This window comes from Nematolebias whitei, chromosome 4 (assembly GCF_014905685.2).
Source record: "Nematolebias whitei isolate Nwh7 chromosome 4, NemWhi1, whole genome shotgun sequence".
Taxonomy (NCBI): Eukaryota; Metazoa; Chordata; class Actinopteri; order Cyprinodontiformes; family Rivulidae; genus Nematolebias; species Nematolebias whitei.
This window is the reverse complement of record NC_056501.1, coordinates 551,392-572,725: the sequence shown is the minus strand read 5'-3', so window position 1 is coordinate 572,725 and position 21,334 is coordinate 551,392. Positions and strand designations below refer to the sequence as shown.

General features: G+C 38.8%; 1 protein-coding gene across 1 annotated transcript in view; it reads left to right on the top strand.

Moving 5' to 3' along the window:
• slit3 (slit homolog 3 (Drosophila)) overlaps positions 1–21,334 on the top strand; it is a gene marked incomplete in the record, with an annotated part of 622,921 nt that overhangs the window by 83,216 nt on the left and 518,371 nt on the right. The window contains 1 exon segment of the mRNA XM_037675457.1: positions 11,021–11,092. Coding sequence (XP_037531385.1) covers positions 11,021–11,092 — 72 coding nt within the window.

The following is a 21,334-nucleotide window of genomic DNA, read 5'->3' as shown; positions in this document are numbered from 1 at the left end:
TGCCATTTTTTACATCTTCTCGTGTGAACTTGATGTATTTATCCACAGAGTTGATGTGGTCAGTAAAATGTTGGACTTCCTGAGATTTAATTTTAACCCAGGTGTCATCAACATACCTGAACCAATGACTTGGTGGTGTCCCTGAAAAGGACGTCAAGGCTCTCTTTTCTACCTCCTCCATGTACAGGTTGGCAACAATAGGAGAAACTGGAGACCCCATAGCACACCCATGTTTCTGCCTATAATATTGCTCCCCATATGTGAAGTAGGTTGACTGCAGGCACAGTTTCAAGAGTTGACCCAGTTGTTCTGTAGAAAGTGTGGTCCTGCTGCTCAGAGTGGTGTCTAATTTTAATTTTAAACTGACCACCTCTACTGCATCATCAACAGGAATGCACGTAAAGAGTGATGTGACATCAAAAGAGACCATTGTTTCATCAGTCTCCATGATGACATCCCTCACCTTGTCCACAAAGTCCATGGTGTTCTGTATGTGGTGTTCTGAGCTGCCAACTAAAGGGATTAGTGAAAGTCTGCGGTCAGTCAGGAGGAGATAAAGACTTGCTCTCTGCTCAGTGACGCCTTTTAAAACAATCAGTGTCTAAAATGTACATTTTCACTCGGCAGATGAAGAACTAACAAGCTGAGGGTGCTCACCAATCACAGAGACAAAATGTCATTCAACTCATCAGCTGTGCAGCTGTTGAACATCCTGCCAACAAGACAAGAGAGGAACGTTGGTTTGAGAGAGGAGTAAAGGAGGCCATCTTTGTGAAAAGAAATCGTCCATCATTAAACAGGGGTGGAGCCTCCGGGTTCAACTGTCCCCCTCTTACAATGCTGTGATTGCTAGTATCACTCAGCCCTCTGTGAACAGTAAACAGCCATCAGGTGCTAATGATCCATTGTTAGGCTGATGGTCCTTCTTGAGCATGTGATCAGCTGGTTTTGGTTGTCAGCGGCAAACTGGTTGATCCACTCTGAGAAGGTGCTATTTAAGAGACTGAGCTGAAAACAGCACCTCAGACTGAGGAAGTCCTCAGGATGAGAGACGAAACGTTTCTACATTTTTTTTATTTGCTTTGTTTTGTTTTTTTGAATGTCCAGAGGACCAGATTTAACTTTTTTAGATATATAAATGATCCATTTTCAAGTCTGATAGATTTTCTTTGCTTATGACTTTACACATCATAACTGGTGATTCCAGATTTTTATTTTATTTTTTACAATATAGGCTCCAAAATAATGTTGCCTTTAGACACTGAAAAATGAGTGGAGACTAACAGAACAATATCCTGATGCATGTTCAACAGAACAATGTTTGTCTTCACGGTAAAAAAAAAAAAGGAGAAATTACTGTGACAGGGAATTTGATGATCCTAGAATGAATTTTTGGTTTTTTGCCTGCTCCTTGCTGCAAAGGTTGTGACAGCGAGAAGGATGACAGTTGTCATGTTTTACTCTGGATGTCATTCCTGACCGTACCTGGGCTCGAACCTGCAGCCTCAGGATCATAAGACTTTGGTGCCGACCATTGATCCTAAACTGAACTGAATAGATCCACTGAGGCCCTAAGATTGCATTGTCCTAAAAATACCAGAACATTTAGAAATGAAGCTTTATGTATAAGACATACCTAACAGTATTCTATTGCACACAGTCTGAAGGCAGAGGCGTGCACGTTTCTTTGCTGTAGGTAATTCAGTAAAGACTGTGCAGCATTGAACATCCTGCCAACAAGACCTCACGGTGATAAATCCAAATGCTTTGACACTTTCACCCACTCTCTTTATCAGAGAAATGTTTCCATAAATGTTCCTGTCAGATCGTTGCCCTCCACTGGTTGGTCATATTCACATTTCTCCAATAATCAAAAGCTTCAAAGATCTCTAATAGAAAGAGAGGAATGATTGAAAACTGAGGACAGCTATGGTAGAAAAATAAATCTGGGGCAGGACGTCTGAGTGAGTTTAGAAGAGCCTTGAGCTTCTTCTATTGTCTTTAATCTTTGACAAAAGTGATGCAAACATCCTCAATGACAATATGAGCTAAACACGTTCTAGTAGAACTTATTTTACTGACAGCTGATGAGTTGAATGACATTTTGTCTCTGTGATTGGTGAGCACCCTCAGCTTGTTAGTTCTTCATCTGCCGAGTGAAAATGTACATTTTAGACACTGATTGTTTTAAAAGGCGTCACCGAGCAGAGAGCAAGTCTTTATCTCCTCCTGACTGACCGCAGACTTTCACTCTTTGCCTCAACCCTCTGAAGTGTGTGTGTGCGTGTGTGTGCGTGTGTGTTTAAATGACTATAATCACTGTTGGCTGCGTGCAGCTTCCCTCCTCGCTGAGTTTTAAGCAGAATGGCAGATAAAAATACTCTCTCGGTACAAACTGCACCAACTTTCTTCATGTGTGTGTCTACATTTGTTTGACCTGAACCATGAGCTTTATCAAATTTAAAACTAATTCCATTTTTCCTGAACTTAATCTGTGCTTGTGTGTTTGATTAAAAGCTGGAAATAAAGCCAGATGTTTGATTTGTGGTGAGTTAATAAAACAGAAAAACTGGAGTAGGCTTTGTGTGATGGGTGAGAAACAGCTGTGACATTTAGCCACTCCAAATCTCTAAAAACAAAAAGCAAATCAAGAGGAGATGTTCTGAGGAAGCTGACCCCCCCCCCCCCCCCCCACCACACACACACACACACTCAGAGAAGCACAGACTTCCTATGGGAAATCTTTGCTCATAAAGTTAATACTTAACCTTCTTCTAGAATGGAATGAGAACAAATTATACTTTGAATGTTCTAACTATGAGCAAGGTGGTAATTATTGTTGAGTCATCCCAGAGAAATACTTGCACGTCTTTCAAAAAGTAAAACTCTTAAATGATCTAGTAGTTCACTAACGTGTGTCCTGATGCATGCTCAGTTATTGAGCATGCATCAGGACACACATGTTGGTGAACTCAAATGCTCACTAATGCGAGTGAGTACAGAGGAATAAAATCATGATGGAGGTGTAAGATGGCTGCAGACCCACAGGAACCCAGAAGGTTGGATTGTGTTCTCTAGGGTAAGAACTAATGTGTGGATTTTCAGTTAATGTTTTTTGTTCTCGCCATGTTCAGGTAGGAGAGAGGGGTGGGTTTATACCGGATCAATCTTTTGGTGTTTTTTGTTTAGTCTATCGGATATTGGCATGTGACATTGTGTGTAAATTTTTTCTTGCTGTTCAACTATGACCAGCATTGAGGATGTTGGCCACTCTAGTGGCTGCCCAGTTAATTTTGTGAGCTTGTGTTCGTAGAACAACTGGCCGAGGTGGAGGAGTAGCTTCTATTTTTCAGTCAGGATTATTGATTAATGCCAAACCAGTTATTAGTTATGATTCTTTTGAATCACTGTCCCTCAGTCTTTCTCATCCAAAATGGAAATCAGAAAAGCCACTTTTACTAGTTGTTATATATCGTCCACCAGGAGCTTACTCTCAGTTTTTGTCTGAATTTTCAGAATTATTAACTGACTTATTATTAAATACTGATAAAATCATCATAATGGGTGATTTCAATATTCATGTAGATGTTGAGAGTGATAGTTTAAGCATAGCCTTTAATAATTTAATAGACCCATTTGGTTTTACTCAAAACGTCCACACATCTACTCATTCTTATCATCACACTCTTGATTTAGTTCTGACCTATGGTATAGAGATTAAGGACTTGGTAATAGTTCCTCAAAATCCTGTTCTGTCCGACCATTTTTTAATAACTTTGAGTTTACATTAAATGACTACACAGTCACTGAGAGTAAATTTCATCTCAGCAGGTGCTTCTCAGAAAATGCTGTAACCAAATTGAAACAATCTCTTCCATCAATGTTTCCTCTGTCTTGCAGAGTAATGCATCAGAGAACAGAGACTTAGATCATCTAGTTGATCATCTTACAACTTCAATGCAAACTTCACTTGATAAACTTGCTCCACTGAAAAAGAAAGTAATCAATCAGAGGAAACTGGCTCCTTGGTTCAATTCTGAGTTACGTACTTTAAAGCAGCATCTAGAAACCAGGAGAGAAAATGGCGCTCTACTAATGTTGAAGAATTTTATTTAACTTGGAAAGATAGTCTGCTAACATATAAAAAAGCTCTCCGTAATGCTAGAACTTTATATTACTCATCTTTAATAGAGGAGAATAAAAATAACCCTAGGTTTCTGTTTAGTACTATTGCTAGTCTAATTAAAAGTCCCATTTCTGTTGAACCATGTATCCCTACAACTATAAGTAGTGATGACTTCATGAGATTCTTTATAAATAAAATTATTTCAATTAGAGAGAAAATTCAAACCATCCTTCCTTCTACTATCTCTAGTCCCCTGTCAAATGAGACAACTTTAAAAATTTCACTAGAGCCTGATTTATGTTTGGACAGTTTTTGTCCTTTGAGCTCTGAATTGTCAAAAATAATAATCTCGTCCAAACCATCCACATGCCTGCTAGATCCCATCCCAACCAGACTGTTTAAAGAGGTATTTCCCCTGATTAATATCCACATTTTGGATCTACTTAATTTGTCTTTAATGGATGGTTATGTACCACAGAGCTTTAAGGTTGCTGTAATTAAACCTTTACTTAAGAAGTCTGACATTGATTCAGAAACTCTGGCCAACTATAGATCTATATCTAATCTAACTTTCATCTCAAAAATTCTAGAGAAAATAGTTGCAGATCAGTTGTGTGAACATCTACAAAGAAATAATCTGAAGAGTTTCAGTCAGGGTTTAGAGCTCATCATAGCACAGAAACAGCACTAGTAAAAGTCACTAATGATATTCTCATGGCCTCAGACAATGGACTTGTGTCTCTACTGGTCCTGTTAGACCTCAGTGCTGCATTTGATACAGTTGATCACAATATTTATGTTTATTAAGAAAAAGTTAGACTGAGACACACCTGCTATAATGTCGAGCAAACAAATAATTGTTTTAGGTGTTTTTCTTGTTAAATTCTTGTTAAAGTCCTCCCGTGCATGCTCCCGCAGCCGCCATTTGGCAGCCCATCAATTTTTGTCACAACACCGGCCCATGTAGAAGAATAACACACCGCTGAAGCCACGGAGCACGAATGTCCAACATAAAACTAACTTCTCAGAAGAAGCTTTGATGCCGACAGTTCAGAAGAAGCTTTGAAATATGCTGACTCAACACTGTCAGTCTGTGAGAACAACAACCTGGTTTTAAGGTTTAAGGATTGAAAACACTCGAAGACTATCGTCGCTGTGTGGTTCAACGAACTGAAGAAAGTTGGCGGTGGTGTAGCCGCTGTGAGGACGATCTGCTTCGGCCAACTAGCTGTGGAGCTAGCCGTGAAGCTAGCACCACCGAGCTGAAGGAGCGGCGGTGGTGTGGCTGCTGTGGGGACGTTCTGCTGCGGTTGGGCCTGCTCTGCATGGGCGTTTGTTCTGGGCTGCTGTCGTCAGGTCTGTGTGCCTGTTGGGAGACGGTCTTCGGTGGAGAACTCAGCGGACAGCGGGGGCTGTGAGTGGCCGCTAGTTGCCATCGACGGCGGGGGCGACTACGGATCAGGCCTCAGACGTTGCCTGGTTAACTGACTGCTATTGTCAACGGGATTGTGAGTACTATGAACAATGTCGAGTAAATCGAAGAAAGGAAAGAAGGAAGCTTTGGAGGAACTAAGTTTAGAAAATATGGAGGACATAAAAAAGTCATTGAACTTTATGGGAATGGAACTAGCCAAACTTTCTTCAAAACAAGAACAATTAATTGGGTTACTTGAAGAAGTAAAACAGCTAAAAATTCAAATATGTGAAAAAGACAAAAAAATTATTGAACTTGAAAACAAAGTTGATGACTTGGAAAGAAATGCAAGACTGGAGAACTTGGTGATATCTGGCTTGGAAATAAAACCTAGGTCATTTGCCAAAGTTGTTAGTGGCACTGTAACAACGGAGGATGCATCAAATGAAGATCTACAGACATTGGAAGAGCAAGTAGTCTCATTTTTGCAGGAAAAAGACATTAATATTGATCATGAAGATGTTTCAATTTGTTACACTCTGCCTAACAAAACAGACAAAAATAAACCAGCAATAGTTGTTAGATTCGTTAGTAGAAAATCAAGAAATGGTGTGATAATGCAAGCAAGAAATCTAAAAGGAACAAAAGTCTACATAAACGAACATCTAACAAAAAAGAATAGCAGTATTGCACGGGAAGCAAGGTTGTTAAAAAAAAACAAAAAAATTACAGCAACATGGACACGGAATGGAAATGTTTGGATAAAAGTAAAAGAAGGACAACAGGCTAAAATAATCAAAGAACTGAAGGAATTGGAAAAATATGGATAAACCAGAGATGAGATGGTAATAAATATTAGTCTAGTGAAAGAATATCTCTATCAATGATAGAGAATGAAGATTCAGAACCGAAAATATACAGTGTTGATGATGAGATTGATGCAGGTTTTTTTCCAATTACCAAGGATTGTGAATACTACAATGAAAAACAGTTTAATGATTTAAGTTTAACAAAGTCTGGTCTATCAATAATCCATTTCAATAGTAGGAGTTTGAATGCAAATATTTCTATGATAACTGACTACTTAAGACAATTAAATAGGACTTTTACAATATTAGCATTTTCAGAAACATGGTTAAATGATGAAAATATAAATAATGCCCATATTGATGGGTATGAATTATTTAATATGAATAGAATTAACAGGAAAGGTGGTGGTGTGGCTCTATTTGTAAATAATTCGGTAAAATGTAAATTAATTGATGAAATGTCAATTATTGATGATAACATAATTGAAATGGTAACAATAGAAATAAATAATAAAAATGATAAAAACATTATAATTAGTTGTGTATATCGACCACCTGATTCAAATATAGAATTGTTTACAGATAGAATCATAGAACTACTAGAAAAGAATTGCAATAAAACGATATTTTTATGTGGTGATTTTAATATCGATTTGGGGAATAATAGAGATTCTAATAATATCAGTACATTTATAGACTCCATGCATACTTTAAATCTTTACCCATTGATATCAAGACCAACAAGAATCACAACTCACAGTGCAACAATAATTGATAATATATTTACAAATACAATAAATGGGGATGTGACTAGTGGTATTTTGACGACAGATCTCAGTGATCACTTACCGGTTTTTACAATATATAATAAGTATCATAATATTATGAAAATAACTGCTAGTATGAAAAGAAAAATAAATACATCAAAAAAAGCTTTAGACAAATTAAAAGATGATCTTGTTAAACAAAATTGGGAAAGTGTGTATGTTAAAGATGTAAACAAATCATACGATATGTTTATGGATATTTTGGAAACTTTATATGAAAAGAATTGTGTACAAAAAAACTATACCAAAAAGAATATTGTAGATCAACAATGGATGACTAAAGGATTGAGAAACGCATGTAAAAAGAAGAATTATTTGTACTCATGTTTTTTGAAATGTAGAACACAAGAGGCAGAAGATAGATACAAGAGGTACAAAAATAAATTAGTAGGGATTATAAGAAAACATAAGAAAGAATATTATAGTGATTTATTGAATAAAAGTGGTGGAAATATGAGGGCCACATGGAGAGTAGTGAATAGTGTTTTAAAAAAACATGTAGCAAAAACTGGTACCTCACAGAATTTTGTAATAAACAATGATGAAATCAATGATAAAAATGAAATTGTTAATAAATTTAATCAGTATTTTGTGAAGATTGGAACAAACCTTGCAGCTGAAATACCTAAAGTTGACAAAAATGTTAACTATTTAATTGAGGATTGTTTAAACAGTATGTTCCTTAATGGGACAAATAATGAAGAAATAATAAACATAGTTAATAAATTTGCAGATAAAAAATCCAAAGATTATATGGATATGACGTTTGTAAAGGACATAATAGGTCATGTAATTGAGCCATTTACATACATATGTAATTTGTCCTTTACAACAGGAGTATTTCCAGATCAAATGAAAGTGGCGAAGGTGGTTCCTCTTTTCAAAAGTGGTGATAAATGTTTATTCAATAATTACAGACCGATATCTTTGTTACCACAGTTTTCAAAAATATTGGAAAAACTATTTGTTAGTAGATTGGACAAATTTGTTGAAAAACATAATATTCTAACTGACAGTCAATATGGGTTCAGAGCAAATAATTCAACATCTATGGCTCTTATGGAATGAATTGAAAAAGTATCAACAGCTGTTGATCAAAAACAATACTGTGTTAATGTTTTTGTGGATTTAAAGAAAGCATTTGATACTGTTGACCACTCTGTACTCCTTGACAAGTTACATAGGTATGGTATTAGAGGAGTAGCGCTGCAGTGGGTATCTAGTTATTTGAGGGAAAGGACACAGTTTGTTCAGATGGATGATGTGAAATCTGATCACAGCACTATAACATGCGGAGTTCCTCAGGGATCGGTGTTGGGACCAAAATTGTTTATTTTGTATGTTAATGATTTGGTTAAGGTGTCTGGTCTCCTTAAATGTATTTTATTTGCTGATGATACCACATTTTTTAGTTTTGGTAAGAGTATTGAACAAACAGTGGAATTAATGATGACTGAACTTGATAAAGTTCAGTTTTGGTTTAAACTTAATAAATTAACATTAAATTTAGATAAAACCAATTATATGATTTTTAGTAATAAAAATAAATCTATTGATGTCTCATTTAAAATTGATGGCTCCGAAATTCATAGAGTCCATGAGGCGAAATTCTTGGGTGTCATAATTGATGACAAACTGTCCTGGAAACGACATCTAAGTTCTGTTAAAATGAAATTATCTAAATCTATTGCAATATTTTATAGAGTTAGGGATCTATTGAATGAAAAGGCACTTTATTTGTTATATAATACAATTATTGTTCCACATTTGATTTATTGTATTAGTATTTGGGGAAAGGCATGTAAATCAATTACAAAGCCTATTTTTGTTTTGCAGAAAAGAGTTTTAAGAATTATTACTAGAAAACATTATCGGCATCCATCAAGTATATTATTTTATAATACCAAATTGCTGAAGTTCTATGATTTGGTGGATTATAATATATTGTCAGTGATGTATAGAGCGCACAATAATGTTTTGCCTTCGAATATCCAGGTGTATATTGTTAAACGATTGAGTTGTTATAATCTTAAGGGAACAGACATGTTTGTGAAGCCCAAGTATAGAACTACTTGAAAAGGAAGGTCTACCATAATTCAAGGAGTTGGGTTATGGAATGAATTAGGAACTGATGTTAAAGAAGCTAAATCAATGCCTATATTCAAAAGAATGGTCAAGGATAAATTGTTGAAACAATATATTTGAAATGAGTTCAAACAGTAATTCATTGCGATTAAGGAAGTTAATGTGTTGTTTATCTCTTTTTTGTATTCAAAGGAAGTTGTTTGTTTAAATTGTTTATCATAAAATAAGGGGCAGATATGATAAGATTTTTTTCTTCATCTGCCACCTTTCATTTTATAATTTTATTTCTTTTGTTGTCTGTATGTTAATTGTTTTGTGTTTTTTTATTATTATAAAATGAATAAAATAAATAAATAAATAAATAAATAAATAAATATTTTACTACAGAGGCTTGAATATGATATTGGGATTACAGGAACAGCTCTAAAATGGTTTAAATCATATCTATCTGATAGATTCCAGTTTGTAAATGTAAATAATAAATCTTCATCATACACCAAAGTTAGTCATGGAGTTCCTCAGGGCTCAGTCCTTGGGCCAATACTCTTTACTTTATATATGCTTCCATTAGGTAAAGTTATTAAACAACATGGGATAAATTTTCATTGTTATGCTGATGATACACAGTTATATTTGTCCATTAAACCCAATGAATCCAATCAGCTACTTAGACTACCAGCATGTCTTAAAGACATAAAAACCTGGATGACCCTTAATTTTCTCCTGTTGAACAGACAAGACTGAGGTTTTGGTTTTTGGACCTGAGCACCTTAGGAATGAATGTTTCAGTCTTTCTCCCTCCTTAGATGCATTAATCTGTCCTCCAGCTCTAATGTTAAAAATCTTGGTGTTATTTTTGATCAGGACATGTCTTTTATCCCCCACATTAAAAACGTTACTAGAACCTCCTTCTTCCACCTGCGTAATATCACTAACATTAGAAACATCTGATCTAAAGATGATGCAGAAAAACTGGTCCATGCATTTGTCACGTCTAGACTGGACTATTGCAATGGTTTATTATCTGGGTGTCCAAATACTTCTTTAAAACGTCTTCAGTTGATCCAAAATGCTGCTGCCAGAGTCTTAACTGGAGTTACTGGGAGAGATCATCTCTCTCCAGTTTTAGCTTCTCTCCATTGGCTCCCTGTCAAATCCAGAATAGAATTCAAAATCTTACTTCTAACCTACAAATTGGGTTTTATGTATGTGAATGTTTCTGTAACGTGCCCTGAGACAACTTTGTTGTGATTTTGCGCTATAGAAATAAACTGAATTGAGTTGAATTGCCTTAATTCTCGTCTCTCCCACTCAATTTTGTCGCTCTAACTAGTTTTGTATCTTTGTTGCATTTCTGATGTCTAATCTTCACTAGTGACTTGCATAAATAAGTTTTTTGTTCTGTGTTAATGTTCTGTCACTTCTTTTTTGAAGATGTCATCTTTAATGTCTTCAGACTGAATATCACCCCTCAGATTTCAGTTGAACTGCTCTTCCTTTGACCCATCTGGAAAACCTTAGCTGGCCTTCTGGCAGAACGACTGGGGGTGGGGGGGTTAGGGTTAGGCTAGGGTTTTGTTTTAAAGCTGATTAATTTGTTCAGTGCTCTGATTGTGTGTTTATACATGGAATGTGTCTCATGCTGCATCAGCCAGAAAGTTTTATTTACAGCTCTTTAGACTGCACACATTCTTTCCCGTTAGAAATGTAAACTGAACATTTTAAAGACGTTCTCATGTCTGTGTGTCCATCGTTGTAGTCATCTGGAGGACAACCAGATCTGTGTTGTAGAGAGGGGAGCCTTCCAAGACCTTCGACTGCTCGAGAGGCTGTAAGTATCAGCTTTATGCATTATATTTTTGAATAAAACATGCATAGTGTCAATGCAAGTCAAGTAGCTAATGCAAAGAACATAACCTACAACACTGCTAATGTGCACACATACACACACAGTAGACAAAGAAAAAGACACATTTGACTTCTTGTGATTGTATTTAAATAAAAATAAATACATCCAGCATTCCCTTCTTGTCGCTGTCTGTGAGCAAAGAGATCCACTTTACTTCACACATTAGCCTGGAATCTACTTGCTCTGCCGTTGGTCGGCTGATGTTCATTTAAGGATTAGGTCCAATTAGTTTTCATTTAATCAAGTCAAATGTATTTGTATAGCACATTTAAAACAGGAACTGTTACCAAAGTGCATTAACAAAAGAGAGACATACATGGGGAGACTAAGCTGCAGCCACTTGAGCAGTGCCACCTTTTTAGATAAGGAAAATGACAATATGAGGAAAGGGGAGATCAGAAATTACCTCAGCACAAAAAGCAACATAAAGATACCGAAGACATATATATATATATATATATATATGCATAGGGGACAACAAAGGCAGTGAGTAGTCCAGAGACACTCCAGAAAGTTCCAAAGTTCTGATAAGGTGGTACAGTGTCTATCAGCGTCACAATTCCGATAAGGCCACAGATATGCGCAAGAAGATGGCAGTAACTGGTACCAGCACAGATAACAATATCCCAGTGTTCAAAACCAGGGTGTTGAGTGCATTTGCAACAAGATTTGCACCTAATGTCAACACTGACACTATCTGACTGAGAAACTGGGGAAGCCAGTTACGTGTCTTAAAATCGATTCATCTCAGAAAAGGTTTAGCTCGTTTCATGTCACTGCTGAATGTGCAGATGTGATGGACGTGTATGACCAGCAGCTGTGGCCAACTGGCATTTATTTTTGTTGTTTCTATGACGCACGCTAGTCCAGAAGAACCAATCTACTGGTGTGCATCAGCAGTGTTCGGTGTCTAACCCTACTGTGTCTGATGCTCTGCAGGAGAGCAGATGAATGCCGGAGTCAATATTAAATAATGAGCATTAATATTGTCTCTTACAATGCACGAGGACTACCTGTTGGGAACAAGGAAGCTGATAATTTGCGTCGCTTAACTGTAAATACACTCTTGGCAAACTGTAACTTATTGTGTGTTCAAGACTTTTTTTTTTTTTACCAAAGCAAGACTTGGAAGGACTTAATTCCCTTCATAAAGACTTCTATGGTGTGGGCAAATATACAACTGATTTGAGTGATGAAATAGTTTATGGTAGAATTCCTGGTGGTGGTGCAATTTTATAGCATAAAAAGTTTGATCAACTGGTCAAGATGGTCAGATTAAATGTTGACTGGGCTGTTGGAATTGAGTTTAGTGACGAGTTCAGAAAGTCATTATTCTTAATGTCTATAAACCTTATGAATGTCATAGGAATGAAGACAAATATCTTAATAGGTTATCTTATCTGTCATCCAGGAAAATGCTCCCACTTGTTTTTTAATTGTGGGTGACATTAATGCATATATTTCTGATATAAGTTCAATATTTGCAAATCACTTAATGCAATTCTGCCTTGATAATGGTCTGATTCTCTCCAGTAAGGTACTTTTACTTGATGACAGCTTCGCTTATGTTATTGAAGCATGGGGTACAACTTCATGACTGGATCACTGCATCAGTACAGCTGATACTCACCAGTCCATAGAATCGATGAGGATTAATTATGAGCTTTCTACTTCTGACCACATGCCTCTATTTTTATCTGTAAATATTGGTAATCTACCTGCTTTTCAGTCTGTTCACAATAGTCTGAGTGTTGGAAAACTAGACTGGTCTAATTTGACCAAGAAGGACCTGGTGGATATTTAGCCCAGTCTGATACCATGCTGAGTAATATTGAGCTACCAAGGGATGCTGTAGCATGTGATAATATCAACTGTAAAAACCCACAGCATGGTATAGAGCTGTGTAATTTGTATGAAAATATTGTGGAGTCTTTTTGTGTCTCTAGTATGGCATTGTATAAGACTAAGTTGCACAAAGCTAAAGCTGAACAAGGCTGGGATGAGCATGTGAAGGAGCTTCATGCTGAGGCTAGGCAGGCTTTCAAGGCTTGGGCTGAGGCAGGTAGACACAAGTATGGTCTTCTCTTTGAGTATAAGAAACGGGCAAATGCCAATTTTAAATATGCCTTACGTTTTATTCAAAGAAATGAAGACACAATGAAGTTAAATTTACTTGTAAGGAAAATGCAAAACTGCACACATGATTTCTGGAAGGAAATAAAGAAAATGAATAATTATAAAACATGTCTGCCAGTAGATATTGATGGTGTAAATGGAGTAGAGGAAATTACTCAGATGTGGTAGAAGCATTGTTATGAACTATTTAACTGTGTTAAAAGCCCCTCATTTATGGTGGACAGTATTAATAATGATGAAAACATGAAAGTTTCAGCTCAAGAAATGTATAATGCAGCCATGAGCTTAAAGAACAATAAGGCTTGTGGTATGGATGAAGTGTCTGCAGAACACGTAAACTTTTCAAGCAGAAAACTCTTTCTTTTGCTTGCTTTGTATTTGAATGGGTTTTTAGTCCATGGCATTTTTGCCTGACTCACTTTTAGCTGTTATATTAGTGCCTATTATAAAGGATAAATCTGGCTAAATAAATAGCAAGGATAAATAGCTATCGGCTCATAGCTTTAGCCAGTGTGCTATCCAAGGTCCTGGAGAGTACTTCTGATAACCAGTTTGGTTTTAAATCAAGCCATGGCACAGATATGTGTATTTTCGCTTTGAAAGACATCTTGGATTTGTATAATAGTCCCAATTCTACAATGTTTATGTGCTTTATTGATGCCTCAAAGTCTTTTGACCGGGTTAATCATGAATAGTTATTTTAAAAGTTATACAACAGAGGGGTTCTTGGATCTATAATTAGAATTCTGTCCTTTTGGTATGCTCATCAGTTAATGTACATAAGATGGGGTAATTGTGTGTCAGCTCCTTTTACAATAAGGAACAGGGTCAGACAGGGAAGCATTCGCTCTCCTCTTCTTTTTAATGTATGCTTGGATGATTTATCAAAGTGGCTACTAAACTGTGTGACAGGGTGTGGAACCATAATAACCATCTCATGGATGCAGATGATCTGATTATTTTTAGTCCTTGTAGTGCTGGTCTTCAGCAATTATTGAGGCTCTGCTCACATTCTGGTCAGCAGTATGACATTATCTACAATGCACTGAAAAGTAATATCATGATTATAAGAACCAGGGAGGATCAGAAGTTGGTACTTCCTGACTTCTCTTTATCTGGTGCTGCTGTTAAACACCTGGGACATTATGTAACTGATGGTCTGGCTGATGACATGGACATTTACAGCCAGTCTTGTTTAATATATGCCCAAGGCAACACGCTTGTACACAGGTTCAGGATGTGCTCTGTGTGAGTGAAAGTGGCTCTTTTAAAGCACACTGCACTCCTCTGTATACTGCCCATCTGTGGAGACGATACAAGCAAAGCAGCATTCAGAAACTCAAAGTGGCACGTAATGACGGGATGAGGAAGCTGCTTAGGATGCTCAGGTGGACTAGTGCAAATCAGTTATTTGTTGGTGTTTGTGTCTCCACTATTTATGCTGCGTTACGTAACCGTATGTACAGATATATGTGGAGATTACATGATTCTACAAATAACATCATCCTGATACTAACGGATATTGCTCAGAGCTCATTTAGGTTTAAGTCAAGAATGTGGAACCATTGATGTTTCAGCCATTTTGTAAATCTGTGACTTACATTTGTGAGCTTTTATTTTTATTTTATCTTTTATATTATTATCTATTTGCTTTTGCATCTATTTAGGGGAAGTGGTCTGTGAACACTATCCATATACCCCCCCACCCCCCGGCAGCCATATTCCCTGTAAGTGATGGAGCAGTGTTTATCTGCCAGCTCGGTAGAGCTCCGACACAGGTTCATGTCCTTGGAGAAGGGAGTGGGTAGGGATGGGGGGATAATTTGAGATTGTCAACCTTCCAAGGTCGACGCGTGGGGAGCCAGGTTCAAGTCAAGTCAAGTCACATTTATTTATATAGCACATTTAAAACCGTAACTGTTATCAAAGTGCTTACCAAAAAAGATCACAGCATCAAATATTAATAACAACATATTACAGCAACATGAATAAAAGCATAAAAAGATTAAATATAATGAGAAACAATGAAATACTAAATCAAATCACCCTGCGTTAAATGTCAGGGAGTAAAAGCAAAATGGATGAACACAATCATCAACAACGAACTACCAAATGAGATCACACTGTGTTAAATGCCAATGTGTTCAGATGTGTTTTGAGGAGAGATTTAAAAATAAAGACTGAGGTGGCCTGTCGAATGTTGATGGGCAGCTTATTCCAGAGTTTAGGGCCCATGACTGAAAACGCCCGATCTCCTCTGAGCTTCAGCTGGTTTTTGGTACGGCCAAAAGCAGCTGGTCTGATGACCTCAAGGCCCGAGAAGGAGTATAAGGATGAAGGAGGTCGGAGAGGTATGAGGGTGCAAGGCCATTAACACACTTAAATGTCAGCAGAAAAATCTTAAAATCAACTCTGACATGCCACAGGAAGCCTGTGAAGAGAGGACAGAACCGGAGTAACGTGTTCAAACCTGCGAGTTCCTGTTAGTAGCCGAGCTGCAGCATTTTGGACAAGCTGGAGACAGATGGTCCAGATAGCACCATTTGTTTTGGGTCAGACCGAGCTCTGTTAAATTCCATCTGCCTTTTACAGTCTCGCTAGTACATCTCAATGGCAACTCCAAACAGCCAAATTGTGATCACATACGCGGAGTCTGGCTTACAACTTCTCCGAGACCTATTCCTTCCTGCCAGTGAGATTCAGGAGCCACAAGTAGCCCACAGTTTTCAGCAAGAATTGTGTCCAGCTTACAGCTCAGTGTTGACAACACAATACATTCCTTCACACATGCCGGGCAGCTTTAGAATGGCCAGAAGAGCTGCCGATGTTTTCTGAATTTTTTGATGTGCCAGGTAACCACCAACTCCAAAAAACATAAATCCTGTTATCATAAATCATGTTAGGCTGCCTTCAGGCCCAGGCCTCCCTTGCAAAAGAGATCTGTGATCTCAATGGAATTTGGCTGGTGTTGTGGCTAGAGGCCACTAATGGTGTTCAAACAGCTGATACAGTCCACCTTAGTTCAAAAGATTTATTGGACAACAGATTACAAGTATTCAGAGTTCATAAAATCACAAATCTGTATGCATACAGGAGCATTTACCAAAACCGACCTGATCTGATGCTTCTCCAGCAAATGCTGCTCATATTTTCTGGTGACTTTGTTTTTATGCAATTCGGGCTCTCTGATTGGTTTAACCGAATGGTTGTCATGGTTACTCTGCTCTGGCCGGGGACTTGGCACATTCTTTAGATAAGATAAGCCACTGTTATGGCCTGGCATGTAAATCGGCTCTTTGTTTTAGCCGTTTCAGTGTACTTACTTATACCTTAGTGATACCAAATGGTTCTGTTCTAAAGTTAGTTTTTCTAGGAATACTTAATAACTATTAATTATTAACTAACTCATCTCTGTGTGGTTTGAGCTGACCCCCTCATCAACTGATGATTTTATGTGACTTACTAATTGTTATTATGATACTAATTCTATTTAGTCCTAGTGAGAAGCAGCCCTTCCTCTTGTGTAATTAAAAAGTATCTTACCTGACATTGGGCCCGTTGTGATTCGCTTGTAATTATATCAAAATGTAAATTTCTAACATTGTGAACTTAGGTGATTTTCCTAGCTAATGTGAGATTATATATCTATAAGCAAACTAATTGATTAACATTCTGAGTAACATTTAAATGATTGTAAGGTAGTGAAAGAATGACACATAAACATATTTTAATACATGAAATTTCAAGCTTGATTAAAATAATACTAAAAGATAAAACATGAAATCCAACAATCCCTCTCTTGGTCTATCAAAAAAATGATAGACCAACTAAACTTCAAAGGCTACAGGTATTTTGTCTCAGCCAACTGCAGGTGGTCCTGTCCTGACTTCGAGGAGTCCTCACTGGCCCGGATCACAGGACACACCGTACCTGTGCCCACCACTCCATCAAAGTTAACCATCCGCGCGACTGCTGCTTTTGCGCACGGTGCAATGCAACCCAACAAAATACAAAAAAGAACAATAATAGCCAAAGGAGGTACCAACAGTTTGATCAGCAGCTGACTCCAAGACCCACTCATGTACCATGACCAAAACCCTGAGGATCCTGCAGGCAGGTCTTTAGCCTTCGCCTCCTGCAGGCCTCTCAGCTGGGCCAATGCCTCAGTCACCCTGCCCTGGGGGTCCCGACTACTCTCATCAGGGATGTAAGTACAACATGCATCTTTCCCAATAATCTCACACACTCCACCTCTAGATGCCGTTAACAAATCCAACACCATTCTATTTTGTAACACCATTACTCTCAAGGCTGACAACTCCGCTGATATGCCCTCCAGCGCCTTAATTGTTGAATTAATGAAAATCCCAAAACGGTAATCTAAGGTTTCCACCCGTAACAGTAGCTTCCCAACCCCAGCCCATGGGAAAAGTGAAAGCATGACCTTTTTTCCTACTGTCCAGTGTTTAAATTTGTCTGGTACGTCTGAACCCCAAATGGAGTCGTGCGGCCTGATGCCTACAGCCCTTCTTTGCCTGACATAATGGGAACCATTACTTACAGACACTAGAAATGATTCGTCTGTGACCGCCACAGGTGCGCAGATACCTGTCCAGTTACTGGGAAGAATCAACAGTACCGTATGTCCACACAACCAAGCCAGATCCTCAACGGGAAATGTTCCATTCTTCCCAGGTACCCCAATGTGATGATTACCAGGGTGATATATAGCCTGACACATTTCAGGGGGCAACATGACCACCGCCACCTGATAAGAGTCCTGCCAGTGCTGTCGGTGTACACAAATTGGAAACTGCTCACTTGAGGGCCACTCTACATACTGACTCAACACCACCACCTGCGCTTCCTGTGTCAACTCATACGGCTTGGCCTTACACCCGTGTGGTCCCCGACTATATCCCCTGGAGCTGTATTGCAGAAGACAAAATGATCGCCCCCGATCCAGGGGTTTAACACGCATTGGCAAATGTGAAGCTGTGACCGGAAGTTTGGTGCATTCATAACATTCAGAATCATGACGCCCCCTGGCTAAAAACTGAGCATAACGGTACCAACTGTTCATCTGAAAAGCATGGGACAAATTCAACTGTAACTGATTAAATTCATGAACTGGGGACCACGCCCCCCTCCTAGGGATCTCTCTCTTGAATCTTCACCGGTGTGGTGCGGCATCTCCTGAGTCCTGGAATGACACAGGTTAGCTCCAGCACCAACACAAGACAGACCATCAACACCCCAATTATCCCTCCAACAGTCAACAGCTTATTTGATATGAGAACCATGATTGCTATGTCCCCACACTGAAAATGAAAACTGATTATTATGTATAAACCTGAGATAAATCAGTACCTGCAGCAAAATGTCAACTCAGCACAACCTGAAAGGATTCTATTATCACAGAGCAAGGGGAGAAAATTGAAAAACTTGTCTCCTAAAATCCACGCTTTAATTGAATACCAGAATTATTGTTTTTCTTTTATACCCAGGAATCGATCACTGTAAACCTGTGGAACAAAATTAATTCCAAATGCACACACAGTAAAAGTTAAAAGTCTGACCCTCTAAAAATAACTCTATGTTAAGGCGATAACCCACTTGAAATTTGTAAGTGGATGTATTAACAGTTATAAATCAACCTGCGGAAAATAAACACATACACCTTAAAATCACAGTTTTTTCTCTTTTTTTTTTTTTTCAGAAGTTAGATGGGTGTCTCGATGCAGCTTCTCAGGTTAACCACACAGGAGCTCTCCTCAAATGTGGTAGCTCCTTCCGTAACTCCACCCACTGCTCCTGCGGCCTACCGGAACACAGCTGCTCGACTCCTCTTGCTGTTAAATGGCTAAACAGGGGGACTTCATTCCCAACGTTTCTGTTGCCTTTTATTTCACAAAAACATCAAAGATTAAACCGACGCGTCTTCCACTCTTTATACTCCTGCTCACGACGCGTCTTCCACACCTCCTGGCAAGAGGTGATCTCCCAGCTAATTTCCCTCTCTTGCAGGACACTCACTCCAGATGTCAGGTGTTTGATCACGCCTTCTACTGATGTTGCAGATCCGTCCGGACCTGCTGAAGCGATCTTTGTGGTTCGCCTGCAGGTGCACACTGGCTGAGATGAAACCACGTGGATCCTTTACCTCTCAAGCGTACTGCGTATGATGTGCGCTCCGTCACTTCATATGGGCCCGTCCACCTTGGCTCCGCCCACTTTTGTTTAGTGACTCTCAGCAGTACCCAGTCTGAGAGTGGGCACGTGGGGCTTACTCCGTCTGGAGTATTGGATTCAGGGATCTGTAGGTGGAAACTAGACAACATACCTTTTAGTGTATCAAAGTACATTTTGTGTGTCATTTTAGATACCTGTTCTGAGGGCCACTCCATATTTTGCTGGGGCCCTGGGAACGACCTTCCTGTGGTCAGTTCATACGGGGTGAAACCTGTACCCCTGTTAACAGAAGCTCTTACCGCCATGAGGGCGATAGGCAACACATCAAGCCAATTGGAATTTGTCTGTACACAGATCTTTGATAACTTTTGTTTCAGGTTTCCATTCAATCTTTCCACTTTCCCTTGCGATTAGGGGTGGTAAACTGTACCGAAAGCATGCTTCAAACCCAAGGCCTTTTCAACCTTCTGCAAATCTGCATTTTTGAAATGAGTCCCATTATCGGACCTAATTAGAGTTGGGAACCCATGTCTGGGGATGTACTGATTTATTAAACACTTGATTACCGTTTGACTATCTTCCTTTTTAGCGGGCCAGGCTTCTGGCCATCCGGTGAACGCGTCGACACAAACCAACAAGTATCTGAAACCTCGTACTGGTTGAATCATATCAGTGTAATCAATTATTACCTCACGACCCGGTGTCATGTCCGTAGGAAACTTTCCTTGTTGACGCGGTTTAAAAGCTGGCTTGGAGTTATACAAACTGCATAACGTGCATTCTTTCACAAACGCTCTGATCAAATCGTTCATATATGGGTGCCACCAGTTGACGACGTTCCTCTTCATCTGGTGTACCCTTACATGACCCAAACCATGAGCTTCTTCGAAAATTCTCCTCTTCAGGCTCAGTAGGAGTACCCATCTCCCATCTTCCGGGTTTATCCACAAATCATCTGGTCTTTTTTCAGCTCCTTTTTCACTCCATACTGCCTTTTCTTCTGGAGCTGCACCTTGTTGGCAACAGGCGATGGACTCTTCATCCCATCTGGTCACCTCTTCTTCTTCTGGTGTTGACATCACCATCTGACTCCAGTTGATAAATCCTGAGGCCTTTTTCGCCTCCAAATCAGCTTGACAGTTTCCTTTTGCTATGTTTGATGAATCTGAATCATGACCTCGACATTTAACAATGGCAATTTCTGCAGGTAACATCAGTGCTGTTTCCAATTCTCTCATGTCTGCCTCATGTTTAATAGGTTTACCGTTAGCTGTCAGAAAACCTCCTCTTCTCCACTGCGCCAGTTCAACATGCGCTGCACTAAAAGCATACGCAGAGTCTGTAAAGATAGTCATTTTCTTGCTTTCCCCCCACTCTAGTGCTGAAATCAAAGCTCTCACTTCTGCTCTCTGCGCTGACTGAGAACCTTGTAATCTCTCGCTCACCACAGTTTGATAACCCTGGTCTGTCTCAAGCACGACCGCAAATCCTGCACTGAGCTGTCCATCCTGTGTCCTGAAACAGCTTCCATCACAAAACAACACCTGTCCATCTCCAAGAGGTGTGGCTTTTAAGTCTGGCCTGACTCTGTCATAAAGTTCCACTCTTCTCTCACAAATATGTGGTTCCCCTCCTCCTATCCTATCTGCCATGTTAATTCCCTCGTGTGTGAATAACAAGTTAGGTGCTTCCAGAACCTTGTTAATTCTCTGTTGTCTTAGTGGTGACATGGTGAAATAGTGTGAATTCACAAATGCCACCACACTATGAGCTGTTAAAACATGGAATATATGTCCCATCACCAAATGGGCCGTCTTTTGTACTAGTTTAGCTACA